The sequence below is a fragment of the Aythya marila genome (genome assembly GCF_965140915.1).
Source record: "Aythya marila genome assembly, contig: HAP1_HAP1_SCAFFOLD_172, whole genome shotgun sequence".
NCBI classification, from domain to species: domain Eukaryota; kingdom Metazoa; phylum Chordata; class Aves; order Anseriformes; family Anatidae; genus Aythya; species Aythya marila.
The window spans coordinates 360,864-385,874 of record NW_028136938.1 but is presented as its reverse complement, the minus strand read 5'-3'; the positions used below and the strand labels follow the sequence as shown (position 1 = coordinate 385,874).

At 41.9% G+C, this 25,011-nt stretch overlaps 2 protein-coding genes across 2 annotated transcripts; both read left to right on the top strand.

Annotated features, from left to right (window-relative positions):
* Positions 1-14,935: 14,935 nt before the first annotated feature.
* Positions 14,936-22,036, top strand: LOC309891289 (ubiquitin carboxyl-terminal hydrolase 42-like; the record flags this gene model as incomplete). The annotated part of the gene is made up of 12 exons (XM_082785656.1): positions 14,936-15,164; positions 15,909-16,109; positions 16,706-16,816; positions 16,976-17,078; positions 17,283-17,350; positions 17,507-17,577; positions 18,109-18,191; positions 19,110-19,221; positions 19,599-19,739; positions 19,934-20,034; positions 20,498-20,639; positions 21,320-22,036. 12 exons carry the CDS (start codon positions 14,936-14,938, stop codon positions 22,034-22,036), a joined length of 2,079 nt encoding a protein of 692 aa, XP_082641782.1.
* Positions 22,037-22,066: 30 nt separating this feature from the next.
* On the top strand, positions 22,067-24,135 carry LOC309891288 (uncharacterized protein; the record flags this gene model as incomplete). The annotated part of the gene is given in 3 exon segments (XM_082785655.1): positions 22,067-22,080; positions 23,480-24,059; positions 24,061-24,135. Coding segments are annotated over 3 exon segments (669 nt in total).
* Between the last annotated feature and the right edge of the window lie 876 nt (positions 24,136-25,011).

Genomic DNA, 25,011 nt, shown 5'->3' with positions numbered 1-25,011 from the left:
TTAGTAAGGCAACCGAGGTTTGGGGCTTCTGTTTATTTTGCTTTCGCACGGACATACACAACTTGTGCTGTTGCAGTATGTGCAATAAAAGCATTAACATTCAGAAAACACTTCATTTGCACGGTGATGTGGTTTTAACTAGAAAAAATGAACAGATTTGGTGTTTTTACTTTTAGGCAGGAAATCCATTTTCTTGTTTGGCATCACTACCTTAAAATATTTTTACCTTTAGTGGAAACGTTTGAGAGCCATACAAGTAAGGACAGACATGTTACACGACTGAATACTGATGTGTCCCTTAAGAGGGACATTTCCTTTCTTTGTTATGCGATGATTGTGGCTGTGGCCATATAGCTACGGTGTCTAGCCACTGCCTGAATATATCCTTCCCATCTTCTGACTAGAGTTGTCCGAATACTGATAATCTGAAAGGGTGCACAGAGAAATTCCTTATGTGAAAGGATGCTTGCCACTCTGTTCACGTAGTTTCATTTCATGGGGCAGTCAGATGGCTATGTAGCTATGTATTAACAGGTTCTTGTACGTGTTTTAGTTTTCTTACGCAAGCTTTCCTTTTCACTAGCTGATCCGAAATGCTCAGAAGACAGCACCAAGCACAATTTATGTCCCAGATATCCATTTATGGTGGGACAACGCTGGACCTGCCTTGAAACTTACTTTTCTAACTCTACTACTTAACATTCCAGCATTTTTGCCAGTTTTGCTGCTTGCTCCGTCTGATGTACGTCACTCAGATCTCCCAGAAGAGGTATTTGTCAATACTTTCCTTACTATTTCTTCAGTGTCTTGTAATTTATGAATGCTTTCAGCATCAAAATGCTGTGCTTTCTTAAATGCATGCTGTTATTACTCAGGCACCCTAACAAATCACTTAAAATTTGCTTAGAGAAAAAGAATACTGTGAAAGCATCTGCTTAAGGTTTTTTCTGAGTCAAGCAAGTGACTTTCACCCCCTTCTCACACATGCAAAGAATAAATTAATACAATAATTCTGATGGCTACAAAGTGGTTTAGTCAAGAATATGAAGTGCTTGAAATTACAAGAGGATGTTTTTACTGAAGAGATTTCTTCTGACAGTCTGCCATTCCATGCTACGTTGGGTAAACTGCTAATAATGCAATTTAGTAGAGAATTGAAACACTTTGATTAAAAAAAAATAAGTAAATCAGTTTCTTTCTTCATATAGGCCAAAGCTTTCCAAGCTGGAAAGCTGAGTTCCAATTTCTGCTAAAGTAACTTTGGAATCGAATTCTAGTTGTAATCCTAAATAAACTGTAGTAAAAGTAGGTGCAGAACTTCATTGACTTCTGAGAGTTTACATTAAGGGAAGGTGCCCAAAACAGGACCACACTGTTCTCATTCTGATGATTTGGTCTCAGTCACTGGGGGAAGAGAACGGGTCTTACCTAGACGTGTTTATTATCAACTGCTTTGAAAGTGCTTGAGTTCCCACAGAAGTTTTTGTACAGGCTGTAAATTCCTTCTAAAATAAGTAGTGAAATTCCTCACCTACCTTTTAATACTAGAACTTGAAAATGGAGGAAGACGTAGAGGTACTAGCTACTTCAGACACCTTTTGGGAGAGAAATAAAAACTCAGCAAAAAGCCCTCACTTGTCTGCTGAAGCCTGTCTCTTCCCTCGATAGCCATAAAGGTTCTAAGTAAAGGCTGCAGCAAGGCAAGTAAATACAAAGGAGGCGCTGTTGGATGTGGTGAAAGCCATTACTTTACCAGTGTAGCGTACAATCCCTTCAGCGAGCTTTAATTCTACAGGTGATTCTTAAAGGTGATATTTGAATTTGCCGTGCCAACCTGTGAAAATGTAGCCTTTTAAGGCCAGGAAGATAACTTTTTTCAGTTTGTGTTCTTCAGGTTATAATTAATTTGAAAAGGTACTCGTCTTTTTGGAATAGAAGATGAGTTTTTTGTGGCCTTAAATCTGAAATGTCTCTCCTCCTTCTGCTTTAGATGCAAAAATGATTTAATACGGAATTTGGAGAAGTGTGCAATATTGAGTTGCCTGGTAGGGCAGAGAGAGCAGCCTTTTTCTGAGGACCTAATTCTAAATGAAGTGGCTAAGCCTCCTGTAAAGAAAAGAGGTGAGGAGGATATGAGAAGTACATCTAAAACTTTCCTATCGAAGTTACTAGCTCTTTGGGCTTTGCTTTGGTGGTCATTTTCTGTCAGTAATTTGTCATATGCTTGTATTTGAGTACTGTAAATTGGCCAATTTTTCCTGATGAATTGAAGTTGATTGGACATTGGAAGTCGTGCCTGTAGCACCACCAGCTGAGCCTCAGAAGCCACAAGAGTGATCCCCACAAAAGTAGGGATGCTGGAGGAGGAAGAGGAGGATACCTTGCGTGACCTTAGAATTTTCTTGAGGGACGTTACTCGCAGACTTGCCACTGACAGACGTTTCAGGGAATTTGCAAAGCCCGTTGACCCACAGAAGGTAAAGTAGTGCTGATCCGTGTGTGTCTGTAACTTCTCAGTGTTTGTACTTCTCAGCGTTTTGGGGAAGGTTCAACTTTGTTTTTAGGGCTGCACTGTTAGGATTTTGCAAGAAGCAGAGGCAGTGCTTTTACTTCTGCTGACTCTCAAATGTCTCTTATGGGATTATTTGCTGAAAGCCCTGGTTTCATTCTAAAAAGCCAGTCCAAATGCCAACACAGTTTGCTCGTGAAAAGGCTTTGATATGTAGGCATGTCACAGCACTGAAAAGCACAGAGATCTTTCCTTATAATGACAAACAGTATTTACAGGACTACTTGAATAAGTCTAAAGCCCTTTATTGGACTGTCAGTTCCTGTGGGAACAGGAATAGGAGCAGCAGTTTGTAAAAATAAGTTTTGAGATCCTGTTCTCTGTTTCATCTGGAACTCCTCAATAGGAATCAACCATAAGTGCAGTGTGTTTTCTTTTTCCTCCAATTGGCTGCTTAGATGCCTTTTTCTCCTTAATTTATGAGATAAGCCTAAACTAGGGGCGTATATTTCAAAGACAGGTGTAACTTGAATATACCTGGGGATCAGCAAAGTCGTCTTCATGTGGGCCTCCACTGGCTTTTCTTCCCCTTTTCTCCTAGGTTCTTGAGCTGTGAAAAATCTAGACAGATACATATGTCCTCATCTGAACTGGTCATTAGGCTCCTCTTCTGCTCTGAGGGAAGAAATGAGCACCTCAGGGCCCAGTTATCTCATTCTAAAGTAGATGCCTGCAATAGGTACTTCACAGGTGCAATTCATGCACCTTTTCCTCAATGTCAACAACAAAGAGAATGCCGGATGGCTTGCTCAGCTTTCACTGTTGTGATTTTCTGAAGCAAAGTGAAATGAATCTCCCACCCTCAGTGTTTCTTCTCTACCATGCACGTGCTTCTGACCTCCCTACTTCTTGTTGTCCTCTCGTGGCCGCTCTAATGAAAAATGAAAAAGCCCTTCCATTTTTGAGAAGCAAACTGGTTAATTTCAGCATCTTCTGATGCATCGCAAATGTTCAGAGTTTTTAGGAAGTCGTTTATTTAAAGTCTTCAGAATAATTTTGGTAGACAGTGTGCAAGGTTAAGAAAACCTCTGAATGCTTGTATTTGATCTGCAGGTACCTGACTATGCCACAAGGATTAAAGAGCCGATGGATCTTTCAACAGTTCTGACTCAAATTGACTCGCGCCAGTACCTCACTGCAGGAGACTAGCTGAAGGACATCGATCTAATCTGTAACAATGCCTTCGAGTACTACCTGGATCAAAGATCTACAGGTGAGGATGTGCTTTTTAGCCCTAGTTTAAAAAATCTGTCAAACATATAGATGGATAAATGCTGTGTGCGGACAATAGACTTCGGATGGATTAGATGATTTTGGACGTCCAGACTGTAAATATTTTATCATTTTGCTACTTGGGCATGGAATTGTGATATAAGTGTTCCCAAGGAACTAGTGCTTTTGTTTTAATTAACTTCGATGTTGTTATGCTGAAAATATTCACTGAGAGAACCTTTTGGAACAAACCTATGAAGAAAGCAATTTTTTTCTGTGATCAAAACAGTTTCATTGGTTGGTAGACAACATTCAGTTAAAGTGTGTAAAATTTCAGATAGTCACAGCGCCTATGTTTTGCAAGACACTGCATATTCAATGGTGAGGAACGAAATGGATACAGAGTTTAGACGACTTTGTGAACAAATTAAAGAATCTCGTGAGAAAAGAGGTACGTGCTTTAACGCTAAGGATTTGAAGACTTGTCTCTGCATTTGTAACTGAAAATGCACGACGAAGATCTTTGGTATCTATTCTTTCTTGCAAGGTCGCACCTCTGCAGCGTGTGCTCCATGCGACAACTCCAAGTCACCACAGCAGAACCCTGCTACTGAAGACGAGAAACCAGATGAGGAGATGCCAGCGGCACCTGTAGATGCCAGTACACCCATTTCTAATGGCAAGTTGCATTTTATTCAGCTGCTCTTGTCGTTCATACCTTCTCTGTTCTTGAGGCGCAACAGGTGTCTCTGATGCCTGGCTCTTTATGGCAGAGGTAGTTTGTTTTCAAATTGACTTCCAAATGGGAGAGAGAAATCCAGAGGTCATTCATTCAATATAGCGATGAATTAAAGTTCAAAGAAAGTTGGTTCATTTGATGTACTCTTACTGGAACTTCATTTTGTAAACAGAACGACCCCCCACTCAAGGATATCACAGCTTCCCTCCCGTACTAAAAATGATAGTGCTCACCCTTGTAGGAGCAGCAATGTGAAGAAGGTCAAGGGCAGTAAGAAGGGTTCGAAGCTTTGATATAACAAGCCTTACACTTTTTTTGACAGAGCTCCTAATAAGCATCTTTAGCAAGGTCTGGAGATGGGAGAAAAACTCAAACTAGATTTTAATTCTAGGATGTATAATGTCAAGCTTGACTGTTCCTCTGAACAGTCAATTGAATTATTTTTTTTTTTAATTTAAATTAATTAGTTTATTTTTTTTAATTTAAATTCATTTGAATATAAAGTTTTTTGTTTTTGTTGTAGTTTTTCACGAAACACTAAGTTTATGTGAAAGGTTTTGCTGCAATATCTTTTTTCCAAGGATATTAAGCTTAAGTTATCCACAAGAAAACGGTGGGGAAAGGGAAGCTTTAGTTTTGAAAGCTTTTTTTTTTTTTTTCTCTCCCGGTTTTTCTTGAGCACAGCAGCGTTTCAGTGTCTGCCTGCCATTAGTTGCCCCACTACCAAGTCAGGAGGGTCAATTAAACTTGCGTGAGGCAGAATTTCTTTATCTGAGTCTACGTGGTTCACATAAATATATTCTTGTTTCCTTCTTTCCCTAGGATTATTCTTCTCCCAGTATTGAATGTTTCAACGGACACCGTTTAAGATCAATGAGCAAAAGCATCCTGCGGTGTTCAGTCTCCAGCTTTGAAGAAAGTATGGCGGTACTGAGGGGAAATGTCAAGAGAAGATGCTTTTCAAGGTACTGTATTTCTATATGTTCAATCTCTGTTCGATTTGTAGATTGAAAAGCAAGAGAGAAAGCATGTGCAGTGAGTTGTGGCCTGATAAACCTCCGGCTAAAATCAGCAGAGGCCTATGAGCATGCTGATGGCGTACCAGTACCTTAAAACTAGCATCCCTCTTCTCAGTGAAAGTCTTCTGCTTTTCTAAAAAAACCTGTTTTTTTCCCCAACCCCTTTGAGGTGTTGTTGTGGTTTAACCCGGCCGGCAGCTAAACACCACACAGCCCTTCTGCAACCCTCCCACCTCCCTCTCTGGGATGGGGGAGAGAAACGGGACAGTGAAGCCCGCGAGTTGAGATAAAGGCAGTTTATTAAGACAGGAAAATAATAATAATGATGGTGATGATGATAGTACTGCTACTAGTAATGTGTACAAAACAAGTGATGTACAATGCAGTTGCTCACTACCCGCTGACCAGTGCCCAGCGTAACCCCTAGCAGCCCGGCTGCCCCGCCCTATCCATGGTGCAGCGTGTTGCCATAAGGCATAGAATTCTTTGGCCAGTTGGGGTCGGCCATCCTGAGTCTGTCCCCTCGCAGCTGTTGCTGTGCGCCGATTCTGATCGCCAGTAGGACAGTGAGACACCGAAAGGTCCTTGGCTTGTTGTAAGTACTGCTCTGCAGCAATTGAAACATCGGGGTGGTATCAGCACTCTTCTAAACATCCTTTCACACATTCTAAGCCAAAACATAGCAACCTACCCGCTACTAGGAGGAGAACTAACGCTGTCCTAACTGAAACCAGGACATGTATCTTTTCCACTTGGGTGCTATTGCTCATAATTTTGAGAATTCAACATGAGCAAGCTAGGAAATGTGGGTACATACAGAACCGCGTGTATATGGCACGCAACAGACTTGGGATGTGGATCCTGCGTGAGGCCTACAGGCTTCTCTTTGTATACCATGGAGCACTGGCTTGTAAACATGGTGAAATTTCCCATCCTTGATGGGTCTAATACAACAAGTCTTTTCTCCCTTCTCTGCCGTGTCCTCTTTCTTAATGTAGGCAGTTGAGAAAGCCAAAATTGGAACGAAAAAAAGAATATAGCACAGGTAAGTGGCTGTAAGTCCCCGGGATACCTATTTGCGCAGGTTACTGAAGAGGATGGCACTTGGTCACTCCATGGCTTTCATTTGGCCCCAAAGCCTTCTGTAGTCAGCTGAATTCACTCCTCAGTGACTTTTCTGTGAAGAGAGGTAGGTGCAAATAGGAGATTTTATGAATTCCTTGGGGAGGGAGCAGTGTGAATTGCAGCTTGGTAGGCACAAAGCAAACTGTTCTAATTGTGCAAAGTAAATCGATACTTGGTAAGTTCAAACTCAGTTTTATAGCTGGCAAGCACAAAAGTAAACCTTAGCTGTGATCCTAGCAGCACAGCGGTGTAGCTCTTCCCTTCCCCTTGTCCTCTTGGCTCTTTTAATGACAGTGCAAGCAACCAACCTGTGCCAAAGGGTGCTGTATGGCAAACAATGGGCAGGCTTTTTTCTAAAAAGCACGAGTTTGAGTTATGTGGTGTTTGGGTGTTTCTCTTGAAACGATTCTTCCCTCCTTGAGCTGTTAGATCCTAATGCAGGAAATGGAAGTGCTGCATGCATAAACAGAGTAATCAAACATACACCTCTTAGGAAGAGGCTTGCAATGTCCTAGTGTTTGTTTTGAGCACTGTTAGATACAGTTTGACATGAATGGAGTGAAAACACCTTAGAGAAAGGTGTTGATTGTTCTCACTTTTCCAAGACAGAAATAAGTGGAGTAGATTTCCCTCCTGCATGGAACAAAAGTTGCACGTTTGTTTTTGTCTGGCTAGCTTTCAGTCTCTTTAAAAATTTCCCTACAGGTCCCAGTTTTAAGTAGACAGTTTAAACGTGCAGAGCGATAAATTAGTGGAATGCAGTGGTTGTGACACCAACTTCTGATCTGAAATGTAAAGAAAACTCAATCCACTTCAGGGTGCCTTTTTTGTCTGTCTGTTTCCATTTTACAAGAGCAACGGTGAAATAAGGAGAATCCCATCTTCACTGTTTCAAAAGACTTTGTTTCTGCGTTTCAGTCACCAGAACATTGAGGAGTAGAGCTGGTGCAAAAACTGTGAGACGAGTCCACGGAGAAAACAGGGACTTGGAGCTGCGCCGCAGCTGTAGAGTCGGACACAGTCGGTACTCGACTACTAACTCGTCCATTCTATTTGACAAACTTATGACAAAGTAAGTCATCTTTTCTTGCAGACCTCTTAGAATGATCTTTCTTAGCAAGCCTTTGCACTATGGCATGATGTTGGCCTCGACTTGCTCTTTATTTTGACAGCAAAGAGGTATGGCTGCTCCTGGCATTTCCTTCCTGTTTACAGGGAGACACCGTTACCTGGCTAGATAAACAGATTTTCTTGAAGGTGCTATTTCAGCATATAAGAATTGATTTAAAAAACAACCAACAACAACAACAAAAGTGCTTCATGGCTTGCTAGTTTTGTAATCTCACATTTCTCCAGGAATACTTGATTTGCTGCATTTCACCATTACACTCGTCAGCGCCGCTGATTCTGGTTTATCACTATTTGCATTGCAAATCTCCTTGTCCAAAGCTTAAACTGATGTATGCACTGCTTGAAAACAAAACCTGAAGTTGCAGAGCAGAAGACTCAAGTCATTATGTTAGCCGCTGTGTAACCATACTGCTTTCCAAGCATAAGATGTCCAGCTTATTTTGTTTCTATGAAGAGTTTAAATGGCTCCCGTTAAGCAAAGATGTCCCCACACTGATACTTACTATTAAGCAAGGATTCCACCTCCTTTGGCTGAGGTCTGCTCCCTTACTCACATTGGAACATTCATCCAAGTAGCCTGCAATTCCACACTCTCGGGGGAAAGTCCATAGAATAGAAAAGGTTCCTCCAGTCTCTTCCTCAGCCTTTTTTTGAAGCATGCAATAAAGCAAAACATTCACAGGCTGCCCTTCCATGCAAAACAAGGCAAATTAGTAAGACAGGAGCCACAAAACTGATTGTCCTTTAAAGTTAAAATGAGATTTGAAATAGATCGAGTTAGCAAGTGTTGTAAGTCTGTAGCTAAGTCTGGTTTTGCCAATGCAGCACAATTCGCTATCACGTAGCCAGAGCTGCTTCTGTAGCTCCAAGAAGCAAAACTGCTTTGACAAAATACTGTGTCATCAAAGCATTCGTTGGCTCAGTAGGCACGGCTCAGGTTCAACAAGTTTGTGAAAAAATGAGTACTAACAGAAGCAGCAGGGTCCAAAGAAACACTTTATGTCCCCACTGCGAAATGAGGGGCTTTACCTTGAGTGTTATGCACACTGTCAATAGAAAAGCACTGTAACAGAATCTGCCACGGCAGTTTGCATGTTACTGAAAGACCATCAGAGTGGGACTGCAGCAAGATCATTGCGAAGTTACAAAAAAACCATGTGGGGGTGGGAGTTTAGTTGCGTTAGATAACACAATCTTAGATAAAGATTTTGGTCTTAACGTAAAAGTAAGGATGTCTACTGATTTCTTCAACTCCAACAACTGAAGCCCAAGCCTGAAAAATCGCCTTTAAGAATGCAAAGAAAATATTTAACTCTTCTGTATGTTCATACTTTGCTATCAAGCAAAGGAATGAATGCTGATGCCTTAACTATGTAGGGCTGTAGCTTACAGAGAGACTACACCTTCCTGTTTTTTTCCCTTTAAAAACATTAAGTGTACGTGAAATTATTTGGGGGTGTTTTCACATGCAAAGCCTAATGCAGTGCATGCAAGCCCTGTCATCTTCTTCGTCTAGTAGTGTCGCGTTAAGGGGTGTAGCCGATTGACCGTCATGGGTCCCGTCGGATTCAGGGTGCTGAACTATCACGGTCACGGATTCACCAACAACGCAGTACGGCCTCGCTCTAGTCGCATTCAAGGAGAACTCTCACAGCTAGGAAGAATGCAATTAAGTGCAATTTCTTACGGCGACAGGTACACAGGTTCTTTGGATTGTCAGTGATAAATTCACTGTCTGCAAAAGCAAGCTAGCATGCATGAAATGCACAGGTACACAGCCTAGGTATTAAGACATGAAAAAGCATCAAAACTCTAGAGATTTCTAAGATTCCACAGAGACGCCTGGTATAAGCAAGCGTTCAGATCTTACCCCACGGCGTCCCAATGGAGTGGGGGTGGGGGAGTGAGAGGCTCAGCCTGTCGAGTGATGTCAGAAGGAATCCTTCCTGATAGTATCTTCCCTAACATCCCCTTTCTCTTAAAGCAATTGGTATTATTTTCTATCTTTAAGGTGGAGCTTGAGTGACTCTAGTCATGCATATCTTGGTTGTGCTTGGTAGAAATGATCTCACTTGCGTTTAAAGGTACAGGCTCTGAGAAATTCCGAGGGCATGCTCAGTGAGGGGTGGTTGCACCTTGGAGGCGGGTAGCTTTTGGGATGGAGGTGTGCTTATGATGCCTAGTCGCTTAAGGCGATTACTCCACAAGTAGTAACTTAGTGTTGATTTAACTACAGCATATCTAAAACATAAGAAGGATGTTAGTATGGAAGAAGCCGATGAAACCAGTCCTTAAATCTTACTACTTACTGTGCGTGAGCAGACTGGCGTGAGTTTTAGCTATACTGGCAAATATCAAACCACACCTGTGTCGTCCCAAAGCTGGGAAAAAAACAAAAACAAAACCAAGGAAATGTTGAAGCAAATAGGGAGGCGTGTAGCTTGTGCAGTCTTTTAGCTGAGAAAATAAAGAAGGAGAGAGACAGGTAGCCTTGAGCTAGCAGAAGCAAGGAAGAGAAGGGCTAAAAGGGAAAAAACAGGAAGGAGAACACCAGCTCCAGACTGACCTATAGTAACCTTTTTCTCATTAAGGGTCATTAGCACATTAAAAATCACACCTGTCAAAATGCTAATCTATGCTAATGTGGGATTCGGTGTGTGTCCCCCCTCTCCTGTTCCCCCTCCCCCCCGGTATTCCTCTGTAATGCACAAGCTCAGTGGAGATAAGTTAGGTGAGCTGTAATAACCAATCCAAAGGAGCCAAAGAGAGAGTTTTCACAAGTTTCCTGTGTATAAATGACGGTGATTCGAGTCAGAGGTGTGCTTGCTTTGCGAAAGATGGCCAAGTGCCTGACTCTGCAGAGTTCTATAAGTAATTATATAATTAAAAGACCTTCGTGTGCATTCCGACTCTGGGTGCTTATTGGCGCGGTGCACTCTGCACGAACCTGCAGACAACATCTGTACTCGGTGTCATGCCTACAGACAACCCTTTACTGTTGGGACCTGCATATTTTTCTGTGCATTCAACACAACCCCTTTGGCACAACTAGTTAACCACGTAGCTGCCAGTCCACCACTCAGTTGCACTTGTGAAGAGGAAAAGCTATTTCCGTCTACTGGAGGAGCACATCCTCTAAATGCAAGCTTCACTCAGCTGGTCATTTACTGCAGGACAAGATTTGAAAAGTGTTGTTGAGTTCTGGGTTTCCTGCTTACAGGAAAAATTAAGTGCTAGATCGCCCTCTACTCCGCTTTGTCTGCTGCATTTTATGGAGATTAAACTGATTTCGTTTGCTCCTCCGTTTATGGACAATGAGCTGAAGGAACAGGTACAGCACATTAGCCTGGAATGCCTTCCCTCCCAACCAAAGTAAACTGGAGCTGTAACTAACACAAGCAAAAGCAAGGCTTCTGTGTTTTCAGCTGAATAAAGTTCCAACAAAATCATCCTCTGGGATTTGAAGGTTACTTCACATGACATGCCAACGACTCTTTTCCCTCCATTGTAAAGCGGATCCCTGCTGTTAGTTGCTCTAGAAGCAAAGGAATCGTCGGTTTGGTTACCAAATAGCCGCTTCTGCAAACGAGAAGTGTTGTGCTCTCTCTTCCCTTTGAATGACTCCACACTTCTCATCAGCTACTGGATTGCTGACCTAGAATCAGAGAACATCCCAAGGTGGAAAGGACTCCCAATAATCACCAAGTCCAACTCGTGGCTCCACACAGGACCACCCCAAAGTGAGACCCGATGTCTGAGAGCATTGTTCAACACTTGTTGACCTTCGTCAGGCTCGGTGCCATGAGCAGTGCCCTGGGCAGCTGTCTCAGTAGCCAGCCACCCCCTCAGCGCAGCGCCTGAGGCGCACGGGGCTCGGCGGGGCGGCCCGGGAGGGGAGGACGGCGGGGCGAAGTGGCAGCTCCCTCAGAGCCGTCTCCCCGCCGCCTCGGCCGCATGTCGTGGCATTTTTGTGTCGGGGCTTTTTCATGTCGTGCCCTCGGTCTCTCGCCGCGGGTGAGATGCTGCTCCCCAGCGCGGACCCCTTGCGCGCGGGGCCTGCCCGCGGCGGCGGCGGGAGGGAAACCCCAACCCCAAAGCCCTCCCGGCAGGGAGAGCTCGGGGTGAGGGCCGATCCGGCACCGACAGTAAACACACGCCGGAGGAAATGCTCTGGTTTTAGCCATGAGCAGCGCGGCCAGGTTCACAAGGCGTCACGCTGGAGCTCCGAGTTCGGCGGCGTTCCGAGGCCGTTGTGGCGGTTGTGGAGACGGCCCCGGCTGAGGTGGCTGCTGCTGTCGCTGCTGTCCCCTCTGTCCCTGCTGTTGCCGCTGTTGCCGCTGTTCCCGGACCTTGGAGACCCCCGGCGGCTCCCTGTGCCAGGCCCTGTGGCCCCGGGGAGCTGCCCGCCGCCTCGTCGGCCAGCCCGGCAGCAATCCTGCCAGCACAGAATAGCCCACTGCGTTTCAGGGTAAAGTGACGATTAATTTCTATTTCCTGGCCTGGGTGCTGCTTTCTTCTTTAAGGAAGCTTCAAGGTTAAAGGTTCAACTCAGTTATGTCAGGGTTCAACTCCGTTTCGTGAAGGGGCTCTTGTACGAAAGCTTAAGCTGGGATTGACTCTCTGCTAAGCGGAGGCCAAACGTGGACCTACTGAGAAGCAGGTCCTAAGTGATAACATTTTCTAAAGAGACTGCTAAACACATCTGAAGAGTGCTGCTGCAGAACTCTGAATGGGGGGATAGCAACTGTCTTAAGTGATCTGGAATCTTGAATTTACTTTTCAATGGACAAGAGGTGTGTCTCTCAAGGCAAACAAAGAGAGGAGTAACACCCTCTCTTGTCACTCATGTCAACATAAATTTATGCTCAGAGCGTAGGTGTAGGAACAGCATCGGTATGTATATGGAACATCGGGAGAGGAAGCTCTATCGGTATTTACAGTTTTTCTACTACCTTGCCAGAGAGACGTCATCTCCAAATGAGAAATGGATGTATTTTGAAACAGTGGTGGTGGATCGGATTTCTTCTTTCTAGTGTTAATATTTGCTCTTGAATCGTACTTAATAGCTGGTAACACCTCAATCAGTTGTCAAAAATAAACTTAAAAATGTGTAAGGCTTATCTCATTGGTCAGTATAAAGATCAAGGTCTTCCCTTCCCTTCCCTTCCCTTCCCTTCCCTTCCCTTCCCTTCCCTTCCCTTCCCTTCCCTTCCCTTCCCTTCCCTTCCCTTCCCTTCCCTTCCCTTCCCTTCCCTTCCCTTCCCTTCCCTTCCCTTCCCTTCCCTTCCCTTCCCTTCCCTTCCCTTCCCTTCCCTTCCCATTTTCCCCAGTATTGTTTTTCTGTTCTCCTTCTCACTGCAGTCTTGATTTTGTTTCTTGTCCCTTAAGTATGTTTCCAATGTGTTGCTGAAACATTTTCCCTTTCAATCCTAAAAAAGGAGCTGTCACTGGTGAAGATCGGAGCTTATCCCTGAGCCCAGGAGCTGTCACCTTAGTCTTCCAATCGGACAAGGACGACTTCATTTCTCATGTAAATGCATTTGTCAGGTTTGCGTATTGTTTTTTCAGGAATGGAAAGTGTGTATAGAATGGATTTAAAATCAATTTTAAATGTAAAACGTCAAGGCAAAAAAGTTCTAATTACAACCTCTGCACACAATTTGCCAGCTGTGGGACTAGGAGTTTTCTTATTTACTGTGTTTTGTTTAACGTGTCTGAAGTTTAATGGACAGCAATCAAGGCGTGCTAGAAATCTGAAAGCACTTTATGCTTTGTTCTCTCCGTCATTTTGGTATAACAAACTAGCTTATGTTTTAAACCCTCCATGAGGTTAGTGGTTTCCCTAAAGGTAACAAGTCCCTGTGTGCTACAGTAAGACAGTAACAAAACATGAAGTATAGAAGTTCATCCTGTCATTATTCAGCTTCTGCCTATGGACACACAACTACGCTTATTTAAAGCGGTATCACCTTGAAACCTAATCAGCATTTTAAAAAGGACTTTGTAGCAGTTATTGGCTTTTGTCCTGGAGGGCTGAGGTTTGTTTTGTTTTGTTTTACATTCAGCATTTCCGTTTCTAGCTTACATTCCCCTGTTGTTTTGCATGAGGAAAGCGTGCAACTTTAGAAAGGAGAACGGAAAGAGCTGCTTTTTAGTCTAACTTTTCAGTTTGTCGTAGGAGTTTTAAATGTGGTAGGAGTAAAACACCAGAAGTACTGCTGCCAAAGTTATATTCAAACTCGTCTTTCTTGGAGAAGCAGAAGAAGCCCAGGGAGAAATGAATTTGCAAACATGCTCTTCATGCTCTCCTTTCCCAAGATTTCTCTGAGATATAGCCCATCCTCTGTGGGTTTTGAGGTATATGGTTCCCAGGAGTGAAAAGGAGGGCCAAACATCTCTCCTCTTGGATCTCAGCATGCCAGGGCTTTGGTGTACTGCCACTTACAGCTCCGCTTTTTCACCTGGAAAAAGCGACCGCATGATGTATACTGAGGAGCCCTCACAAATTAACTTGCTATCAACAAGTGACGCCCAGAAAAGGTGTATTTAAAAGCTAGGCTCATTATAGAATCACAACAAACCCCTCATGACTGGTGCAGTAGACAGTGAGGTAGAGGGCGAGCCCTGGAAAGACAGAAGAAAAGTAGCAGTGAGTTCTGGGTACCTTTGTGCAGACGAAACAGAAAAACGCAGGCAGTGAAGTAATAGTGTTCCGTTACTAATGCCAGCAATAGATAATTGCAACAATTATCTATTAGATCATAGGTGCTAATTAACAGATAATTGCGCAACTCCGGAAATCAATAAATAACTGATTCCCCTCAGAGAATGTCTTCTACATTTTTATATTAAAAAGACTCCAGAGTTGTAATGGATTAAAATCCTACGGAAGGGAAAGAAATGGCATCAGCCACTAGTTCTGCAGAAGCGAAAAGTAATACTGATAGAGTTTAGATGGAAATTTTCACTTTGTGTGTTTAGTTTGGGGATTCTTTTTAAATCATTCATACCAGCGATTTAGTTCTTAAGGCTGTTTCTTTGAGATTAAGTGACAGGACTTCTGTTACTCTTTTCTTCTTGGAGTGCTTCTTGATAGTCTTACGTCAACCAGAACTTCTGTCTCTGTCGCAGATGTGAACAATGACCGTAGCTAAGAAGCCCAAATCTTCAAAGCCTAAAAAGCCCTCTTCAAGGCGGTCTGGCAAATCCAAGAAACCAAGTCCTAAAATACTGATGTCACGCACCGCCAACTGGGGCCGGATAGTGCCTGCAGAAGATTCAAGCCAAGTCTCTGTGGCCCAAGGACGTGGAGGTGCTATTTACTGTAGATCATCTGAAAAATCTAAGGCTTTTGCCCCAAGAGATCTAAGTAAGTGTGCGTTCTATCCTGCCTCCATTGTCTTCAAAGCAAAAGTAGAAAATGCAGTTCTTACTTGTTGCACTGATAGAGAAGGGGACTACTGTGAAGAAAGACTTCAAAAGCGAATCCCCTAAGGCAACTGAAGTGACTGATGTTACAGAAATTAATTTTGATATATTTACAGTCAACAGAGAAATACGGGGAGCTTTTTGTAATGCACAGATTCCTCCATGTCTTTTCTGTTTTGCAGAGAAAAGTGTTTGATTGTTGCTATTCACAGCTTCCATTTTTCACAGGTTTTTTGAAGGATAACATTGCTCAGGAAAAGATCTGGTATCTGTAGGGGTACCGTCATTCCTAGTTCCTAGTTTTTACGTTTTTACCGTATAATTTCAAGTCTAAGTTTGTGGTTTAAGTTATAATAAGGAAAAAAACAGTAGTTGAGTTAATCAGGTTAAAGATTATAGATGGAGAGGAACTTGGCATTAGGTGCTACAAACAGAATGGCAGTTAGCCTTGCCTTAGAAAAATTAAAATGGTTGACTAAAGTTGTTTTTGTTTTTGTTTTTTTCCCCAAAACATTGTGTTGACCAGCCAATTTGAATTTGGTGGTATTAAAGCTGTCTGCAATAAGTTTTTCTGGTTTGGATTGTAGCTAGCTCCTCTAGGTGCTCCTGCAGAATAGTATTTTTTTAAATACCTTTCTTCGAAACAAACAAACAAGATCTCTTTTTAAATTTAACTTTCTTGCAGTCGTTAATGATGGAATTGCTCCGCCACAGAGCATTCTTTTTCCACCTGAGAAGATTTGTATGGATTGGCGAGAAACACAAAGTGTTGGAGTTGGCCTGTACAATCTTGGCAACACATGTTTTCTTAATGCTACTCTACAGTGTTTGACCTACACACCCCCACTTGCCAATTACATGCTTTCTCTTGAGCACAGCCAGTCATGTGAGTACTTTCTAACAGTATTTTGAATCTGTTGGATAGCTCTGAAGGTGAAAGAACAGCAGTGATTCTGTGAGATAAGCTTATTTGCCTGATTTTACCTGTAGCAGCTGGCTTTGAGCACTGTATTAGCAGTGGGCTCCGAATAGCATATGGAGTGCAATTAATGCACCATGTTTTATTTATTTAGTTAGTTATTTGTTTGTTTGTTTGTTTGTTTGTTTATTAAAGGATTATTTATTGCTTCATGGGAATAATGAAGTGCATTGGACAGTAATGCATTTGGTAGTAATTTTAGAGAGTAATACATTTTGCAGCCTGTGGAGTTCACATTCCTGTCAGCCTTTACAACTGCGACTTTGCAGTAGTCTTTTAGATTTCTCATCACAACATGCATTTGAATACAGGCTTAGTGGATATTTTTCTTCTGTCAAGTTGTGTGAAATGAAATGTTACAAGACTGTTGGGACATTGGCATCTTGGGAGAATAGAATGTAGCAAGGAGAGTGGATATTGTATCTATAGTTTAAATTGTACTTAGATGTTTGTAGTTCTGGATATTTCGCTGGACTGGGATGCTTTGTTCTTTCACTCTTCAGGTCGTGAACAAGATTTTTGCATGATGTGCACGATGGAGACTCACATTAACCAGGCCCTGCGTTGCACTGTTGATGCCATCGAGCCTACGCATGTTATCAGTAATCTCAGTCGTAAGTGGCTTCAGATGTGTTTCTTTTCGATAGCTTGTAATCTTCAAATAATTATTTGATGTGTCTAAGTGGTTTTAACACTCCAATGAAGAGAGATTTTAGAAATACAAGAATGATTTCATTTTTAAATGAGGTCAATACTATCATCTTCTTATTTAGGAATAGGACAACATTTCCGTTTTGGCAGTCAAGAAGACGCACACGAGTTCTTGCGCTATACTGTTGATGCTATGCAGGAAGCGTGCTTGAACGGAAGCACCGAGTAAGCATAAACAAGTTCACTTTCATACATTCTCTAGCACCTTCTAGTCCTTTATTTACTCTCAGAAATGATCTCTAGCACCTTTTAGTGCCTTATTTACTATCAGCAACGCAAGTCTACATCATCCTTGGTTTTCATCAAACTCTTTGAAGAGTTAATTCTGTGCCTTAAATCTTCTGAGGTCTGATTATAATTTATTTCCAGATTGGACAGATCTTCTCAAGCTACCACCATCATTCATCAAATATTTGGAGGATTTCTAAGATCGAGAGGTACTTGAAAAAATATTCCTGTCCTTAGAACTGATCTGTGTCTTTTGTCGGTAGTAAAGCAGTCTGTAGTTTGTCTAAAGTAGTATCTGTCAACAACTTGAATTTGGACAGTTAGTCTCCTTCACATAATGTTAAGCATTTATATTTTGTTTCCAGTGAAGTGCTTGAATTGCAAAGCAGTTTCGGATACGTATGAGGCATTTCTTGATATCACTTTGGATATAAAGGTAAGATGTTTTCTAAATATAATTCATGATGTTTAAGTACATGCATAACTTTCTAAATTAAACTTGTTTAACTTAAAAAACCAAACCACATATAATGTTAAAACGTAAGAGCTTGGTGGTGCTAAGGAAGTGGATTGGACTTTGTCCTTCCGTGGAACCCATGTAAATAGTCTCCACATTTGCATTGGGTTTAAGGGGAAAGAATTCTCTTTCTGCAAAAATTATAATGCTGTCCTACTTCTTTGTTGTTCTACCTCAATATACATCTAATTGTTAGACTGATGAATTTGTCCCCAGTATTGATGACAAAGCACACTGTAGATGCTGTCTAGGCTACTGGAAAAGTATTTGTTCCAAAGTCAAATGCCTTCCAGGTGAGGTCAATGCTGAGCATGCTCTTTCTGCCTCCTTCTTCACAGTGCTCCTAGTAGATCGCTTGAGTATGTTAGTAAGATTCTCTTATAAACTACTAGTATGTCTCTGGAATTCTGAATTACGGTGACTTTGCGCTCTTCTTTCTCGCTGCTCTAGGCGGTTTCGTCTGTTAGCAGAGCTCTGGAACTCTTTGTGAAACCTGAAGAGCTGGATGGAGAGAATTGCTATAAATGTAGCGAGTAAGATTTTGACGAATTAGGTCTTAATCCTAGATGTCAGTTTTCTATGTTGCATGACTCTGTTGGACTACCTCTAAACTTTGGATCTACTTACAAGTTTTGTGGAAGTTTATAAAAGACTTGGATTTTTGTTTCTTTGGAGGGGGGAAGTCTTGTTCATAGGCATTCCCTATGGGTTTGCAATTCTCTGGCTTGTATTTTGCCATCAGAATTCAAAAAGAGCTACTTTTGTTCTTTCTATTTATTAGCTCTCGACAGTACTTTTCTTGATGTAAACTGCCCAGTTTCCGTTGTTCTCTGGGCTAGTGGCTAATTTTCACTGCTTACACCGTAGGTCCTACCTTGGAGCGGGCAATGTGTCAAACTGAACTATTTTGTTTCAAAGGATGGCAGATGGTTTCAGTGTCTTTCCAGACAAGCTCAGTACATGAAGACTTCCTACTGTTAAATGTCTCCCTCCTGTAGAATGACCATGTGCTTCTGTTGTATTTTTGATGTTGATAGTCGACCTATGTTGGAGATTATTTGCAATTTCTAGCCCTGGGGACCAAGGCTCTCTCGTTCCGCTTTCAGTATTTGTATTTCCCTTGAAAGCTGAAAGAATGTATCCAGGATTGGAGTTCAAATAGCCACTTTTGTAGACCAAGAAATGGTACCTTGCCATCCAACCTGGTCATACCCTTTTGTGAGAGATTCCTGTTCCCGCTATGCTCTGAGTTGTTGGGAAAATTGACCTTCTTCTGTGTATTAACAAACCTGACACGCAGTGCATGGGTTTATGAAAAGAAAAAAGACCAACCTATTATGCAAGTAAATATCATTCAAATAGCACAGGCATGCGTGAGACATTAAAAGGAGTTTGTTTTGGGGGCGAAAAAAGAAGATGCCTTCAAACACTTATCTCTGCTTGGTTTTAAGGTGTAAAAAGATGGTTCCTGCATCCAAGAGATTTACCATACACCGTTCTTCCAAGGTTCTCACAATATCACTGAAAAGATTTGCAGATTTCACAGGTGGAAAGATCAACAAGGTATATTTACCACTGTAATGCAACTATATCATTGTGTAATGGGACATCCCCCAAAGCTGAAAGTTGTTAATATTTTCAGACAATAATTGTAGACTAACGACTATGGCTTATTCTTTCTCTTAATATCAATAAAGTTCCCGCTTGACAAGAAGCATATGCTTTCCTCTGAGAAGGCTGATTCATCAGGAAACAGTTCTCTGCAACTTCTAGTCTTAACCGTTGTTTATGGGAAGACTTATTTGTAGTGAATCAAGAAATATATTCGAGAAATATATTCTAGAAATCAATTCTAGTCTGTGTTTTTTGGAAGTGTTTTTCTCTGGCTAGTCCACGAAGTACTCTGGGATAATTTTTCTATCTTCTTGGTGTCTCTTTAGGAGGTGAAATATCCGGAGTATTTGGACCTGAGAGCCTACATGTCGCAGTCAATGGGAGAACCACTGCTCTATGCCTTATACGCGGTGCTGGTACATCACGGTGTCAGCTGTCACTCAGGACACTATATATGCTATGTAAAGGTAGAAGTCAACAGCATTTCTAACAGGGTAAAGGTTGTGCTGGCAAACCAATTAAAGCATGACTAGCAGCTACTGTTTCTAGGGAAAAAGATTTCATTATATTTTTATTTGACACATGTGTATTTTGTTCCTATCCATGATTTCAATTGGAAAACGTGCAATTCACCTAAAGAAATCGTTGTCTTTATTTGCAGGCTGGTAATGGACTTTGGTATCAGATGAATGATGCTAAAGTAGTGCATACTGACATTAAAAGAGTTCTTGGTCAGCAAGCTTACATACTTTTTTATATCAGGTAATAACAAATCTTAAAATGTGTTCAGAAGAGATTTACTTTCCTGTTATTGATATTTTTCTGTTTTGCAAGTGTTTTTCTTGCTATCCCGGGAGAAGATTATTATTTGTCTAATTCAGTTCTGTCTAACCTGAAATTCTCTGTGTCGTTTATTATCTTTTGTTGCTTGGCCTTAAACTGCAGCACTCGTGTAAATTGCTATCTATGTGTTATCTGTAGCTGGCTACTTTAGAGAAGGAGAGAAATGAAGGTCATCTGTGGTGTAAGAATGAATTATTGCTCTGCAAGTGATAGTCTTAGTAGGAAGACTGTTCTCTACTTTTCAGTCTGTAGTCTTGGCGAAGCCTTCTGTAGAGAAGGCTTCCATATCGTATGAGCTGTTCCTCTAAAATGATAGGATGGGATTTAATCCAAGAGTAGGCTGAAAGAAAAACTAAACTACGATCACTGCTCTTTTCTGAAGGCGCTATGATTTGACACTTGGAGAACGTGCGTTTTACTTGCCAGCACCATCTTATCCCTGTTCATTCCCTCCTGGTCAGCAGGGGGCTAATAGTAAGCAGGCTGGATTTCTGGGACCACGACTTCTTCCTCATATGATTAAGGTAATTCAGGGAAGCGGGAGGGCAGATAACGGCACCAAACTGCTAGTGGGTTTGGGGTTTGGTGTGGGGTTTTTTGTTTGGTTTTCAGCATCTTAGTTTTGTTTTCCTTCCCACGCTGCAGCTTTCTTCACAGCCCTCATGCTACAGCCAGAGTCATTCAAACAGTGGTTACTGCTAAATTGTGCAGCCATGCGACTCCATTACTTTATACCTCCAAGACAGCTTTCTAAAGCACAGAGAGCTACGCTCTTTGACTATTTAAGCAGAGTGTACTAATCCTCAAATCATTTAAAAGAGGACTTGTTTTTCCTATCCTCGTCACTTTAGCTAAGACAGGGAAAACTAAATGTCTTATTCCTGAGCACCAGAACGATTACTTCAGGCTTTTCAGGGTATGTTTAAAGGGGAAAATAAATATATTTGGGAATAGCAGCAGGTAATGTTAAGTTGCTTGGCTGTTTTTCAAAGATGATGTTAATTTGATACCAATCTGCAGTAAACCAAAAGCAGGAATTGAATACGCTTATTGGACTTGCATTTATCCTTAAAGGGCAGTGTGTTTTTCTTTTTAGGTGTTAAGACCATTTGTAGAAACACTCAGTAGGAGAGTTTTGTGTTTCAAAATGTTACATGCAGTGTTTGCGTTAATCCATCTTGCAATTTCTTCTTTTTAAATACAGAATTCAAGCCGTTTAAATGGAAATGGATCCATAAAAGAGGACACAAAGACCACTGGTGTCACCCTAAAAAGGCCATCTTCAGCACCACCAATGGCCTGTGTTCAAAACCAGGCAATTACCAGGCCTTCAATGACTGATACGTCAAGAAAACAGAAGATCACCATCAGTATTCACAATAAATTGCCTGCTCGTCAGACTGTGTCACAGCCTGACTTTCTTAGCAGTGCTGTGGAGGATGAAGATCTCTACCAGGCTGTTCCTTCATCCACAATTACAAATTCGGTAATGCAAATGAAGCAAATGCAAACAAACAAAAAAGTTTCTGATGAAATTTTTGTGGAGCCAACAGTGAATGAAAATCCTAAACTCAGTTCTGATAACACAGTCCCTTATGGTGCAGAATCTTCAGGAAAATCTGAGGAGGAGTCAAAGGGCTTATTTCAAAGGAATTTGAAATGCAATGCAATGTCCTCTAATGGAATTTTGGTTGGAAAGGTAGTCCGTACATTGCAGCATTCCAATTCTTCCTGTCAGAATGCTGACAAAGGAAGATCCCAGCATGAGCTGCCAAAAACAGATTCACTAAATGGTGCTATTAGGTTAGTTAATGAATCTAAAGAAAACGGACTGAAACTTGATGATTCCACTTGCCGAGTTGAACCTGTTAAACCTTCTGAGATGTTCTTTTCTAAAACAAATGGATCGCTTGAAACATAGATTTGCTCCATCGAGAATTTCTCACCTACGATGTATTCGGGAGTGTTTATTGTGTTCCTAATTCAGGTGAAATACTGAGAAAACACAGCACACATGTGATCGTAAGGCTTTGTGGTATTATCCCCTTAGAATTTGCAGACCTGAGCTTACATTAGAACTTGTCAACTTAAGCTCAGCTGAGATAAAAATTCCTAAGTTTCATAAAGTAGATTTTGGGGGGTGAGTTGGGGTTATCTTTGAAGTGTAGATAATGCATACAACTGACAGCGGTCTTGCTTACCATTTAATGGAGACATTCTGACAAGACTAGTCCTCAGTACTACTACAAATAGTATTTTTTTGTCTGCTGACTTGTGCGTTTTAATTGCAGATGCCTGGAGCTATGCCTTCAGTCAATCGAGAAGTCATCACGGAGTCCTTCAGAGCCAGCCAGCTGAACAGCTTGTCAGAGGAAATGAGGTAAAATGAGCACAGTCTGATTAAGACAAGACTTTATGGAAGTTCGTTACAGTTTTATCTGTCTACTAATAGTATTTAATGGAAGGATTTAAATTAGTACAATTCCATACTGTGTGTCCAGTGTCACGAACAGAACTAATGATCAGCACTGAGCATATCACTCTGATGCAGGTTGGTGCCTCAAGGAGAACTTGTGTTCCTTTATAGAATGTTTTTCCATTTTTCTCCACTGTCTGGAGAAACACTGGCTGTTCCCCGCTCGCCCCTATGCCTTTTTCCTCAGAGCAGCAGGTGGAAGGAGACAGATGCGTTTGCTTTTTTAGTGCAATGGCTTCAGAAGCAAGAGGGGAAAAAGCACTTTCTCTGGGAGCTGAAGAAGGTGTCCTAATCACAGGAGAGGTTTCTAAATGGCATATCTTTGCGAGCGTTCCTGTAGTCCGGAGGTTTTTGTTTGTTTGTTTGCCTTTGGAAGGTTTTACTCTTAATATTCACGTCCTTCAGCAGAAGTGAGAAATGGGTTTTTATTTTATGCAGTGTTGTGGAACCTCCGAAATCTCCTGGGAATGATGAATACCTCGCCCAGTACCAATGTGATGACCGTGGAGACAAGGAGAAAGCAAGAAGATCAAAAGAACGTGACCTCATTTCAAAAGAAAATGTTTTGTCCGGCAAAGAGTCTTGTGAGCCTGGTGAGAAATTGCGGCAAACTTCCTCTCTCAAGTCTGACACTGAATGTAGCTCTAACAATCTTTCTTCCTTAGCTATTGCAGATAGACGCCAAGATACAAAGGACAAGACTAAAACCACTGAGAAAGAGCATTACCGAAGCAAGAGGGAACATGCTCCTAGTGAAGAGAAGGAGAGTCAAAAAGCAGGTCCTTCCAGCAAGAGGAGGTGTTCTCAGAGCGTGGAATTTGTTGAGCAAAAGAGTCACAAGCAGGAGTACTGGGAGGGAAGCAGGTACAAATCTTTCCCTCGTGAAAGAAACAGCCCTGAGAATGGCAGAAGAGCAGTCAAATATTCAAAGTACAGATCTGGCAGCGGAGGAAGATCAGAACAAGGTAGCAATAGGTACTACCGATCCAAAGGGGAAAGAAGTTGGAGCAGAGAAAGATACTATCGAGACGAAGCACGGAGATGGGAAAGATGTGGCTATTACAAGGATTACTATTCACCTCATGCGACAGGAGACAGTAGAGAGAGAAAGTTCTCTCACGGCGATTCAGCCTTTGACAGATCGACTGCAACTTACTACAGCAGGTCACATAAGCATTATCATTACAAAAGCGGATGGCCTCACGGTTCCCTCTTGAGAGAGGAAGATGTACGTCGCTTTGGCACACCCCGAGCAGACTTGCATCGTTGCTCGGTACCTCAGCAACATTCCAGAAGACATTCTCGTGAAAGACATGCGCTTCCACCTGTGTCAGCTCATTTGGAGAACTGTCGCCAGAAAACTGAAACAGAAGGAAACAGAAAAAGAAAATATACCCGTGCAGAAGGTAGTGAAAGTGAAATAGAAAGGAAAGACAGAAAGATAGAAAAGGAGCTTGTAGGTGGTGAAAAAAATGCAAAAATATCACAAGTTCTGGAAGAAAAAGAAGTCTAAGGATAAAGATGGAGAGAAGGATTCCAAGTAAGCAAGGATTCCAGCATACTCCGCATTTTTTATCCTAATTCTTTTCTGGGTGCTTCTCATGTCTTTTTTTTTTTTTTTTTTTTTTTTTCTGGTAGTTTTTAAATTATTTAGATAGCACCAGCTGGCTGGGGATCATGTTGTTAGGTTGATCAGTGAAGACAGGAAAGCTCTTGCTGAATTGTGTCAGAGCACTAGCTTTGGACCACATAGTTCGAATCACATCCGTACACCATTCCAGATTAGGTTAAAAGATTTTTTCTGCTTGCACGTATTCCAGAGCTAGCCGTTGTTAATGATCTGTGTACAAACCAGGACCTATGGTCCTTCAATCTGACGGCTTAAGTTTGCTGCATCTAAAGTAAGTTGCGTGTGCACAAAGCACCACAAAATAGCTGACATGCTGCAAATCATCACCTGTGGTAAAATAAATCAGGTTTCATATAGGCAACAAGTGCCACATCTTTTTTTCCCTTTTTAACTTGCATGTTTCTTTCAGACTTCATGATTTGTGTTTCTGTGCGCTCCGCTTTGACAATGCCAATCGCAAGCGTAAGAAAAAGAAGAAAAAGGAGAAGAAAAAGAAGAAAAAGGAGAAACACCAGGAAAGCAAAAGGCTCCTTGGAACACTTAGATCCTCGTTTCCAGAAGATAACGCGGGAGAAGAAGGAAGAATGCCATCCTCCAGATGGCTCTTCATGTTAGTAATGCAGAAGTGAGAGCAGTAAACAACCTTACAAGGAAGGGAAGACTTCCAGTGCAGGCGAAAGCAAGAAATACTGCTCCATCGCATCCAACGACTATACTAAAGGTAAGCGGCCGCAGCGTGTGTGAGGAATTCCTTTTATATTAATCTCGAGATTATTTCAAACAGTCTTGA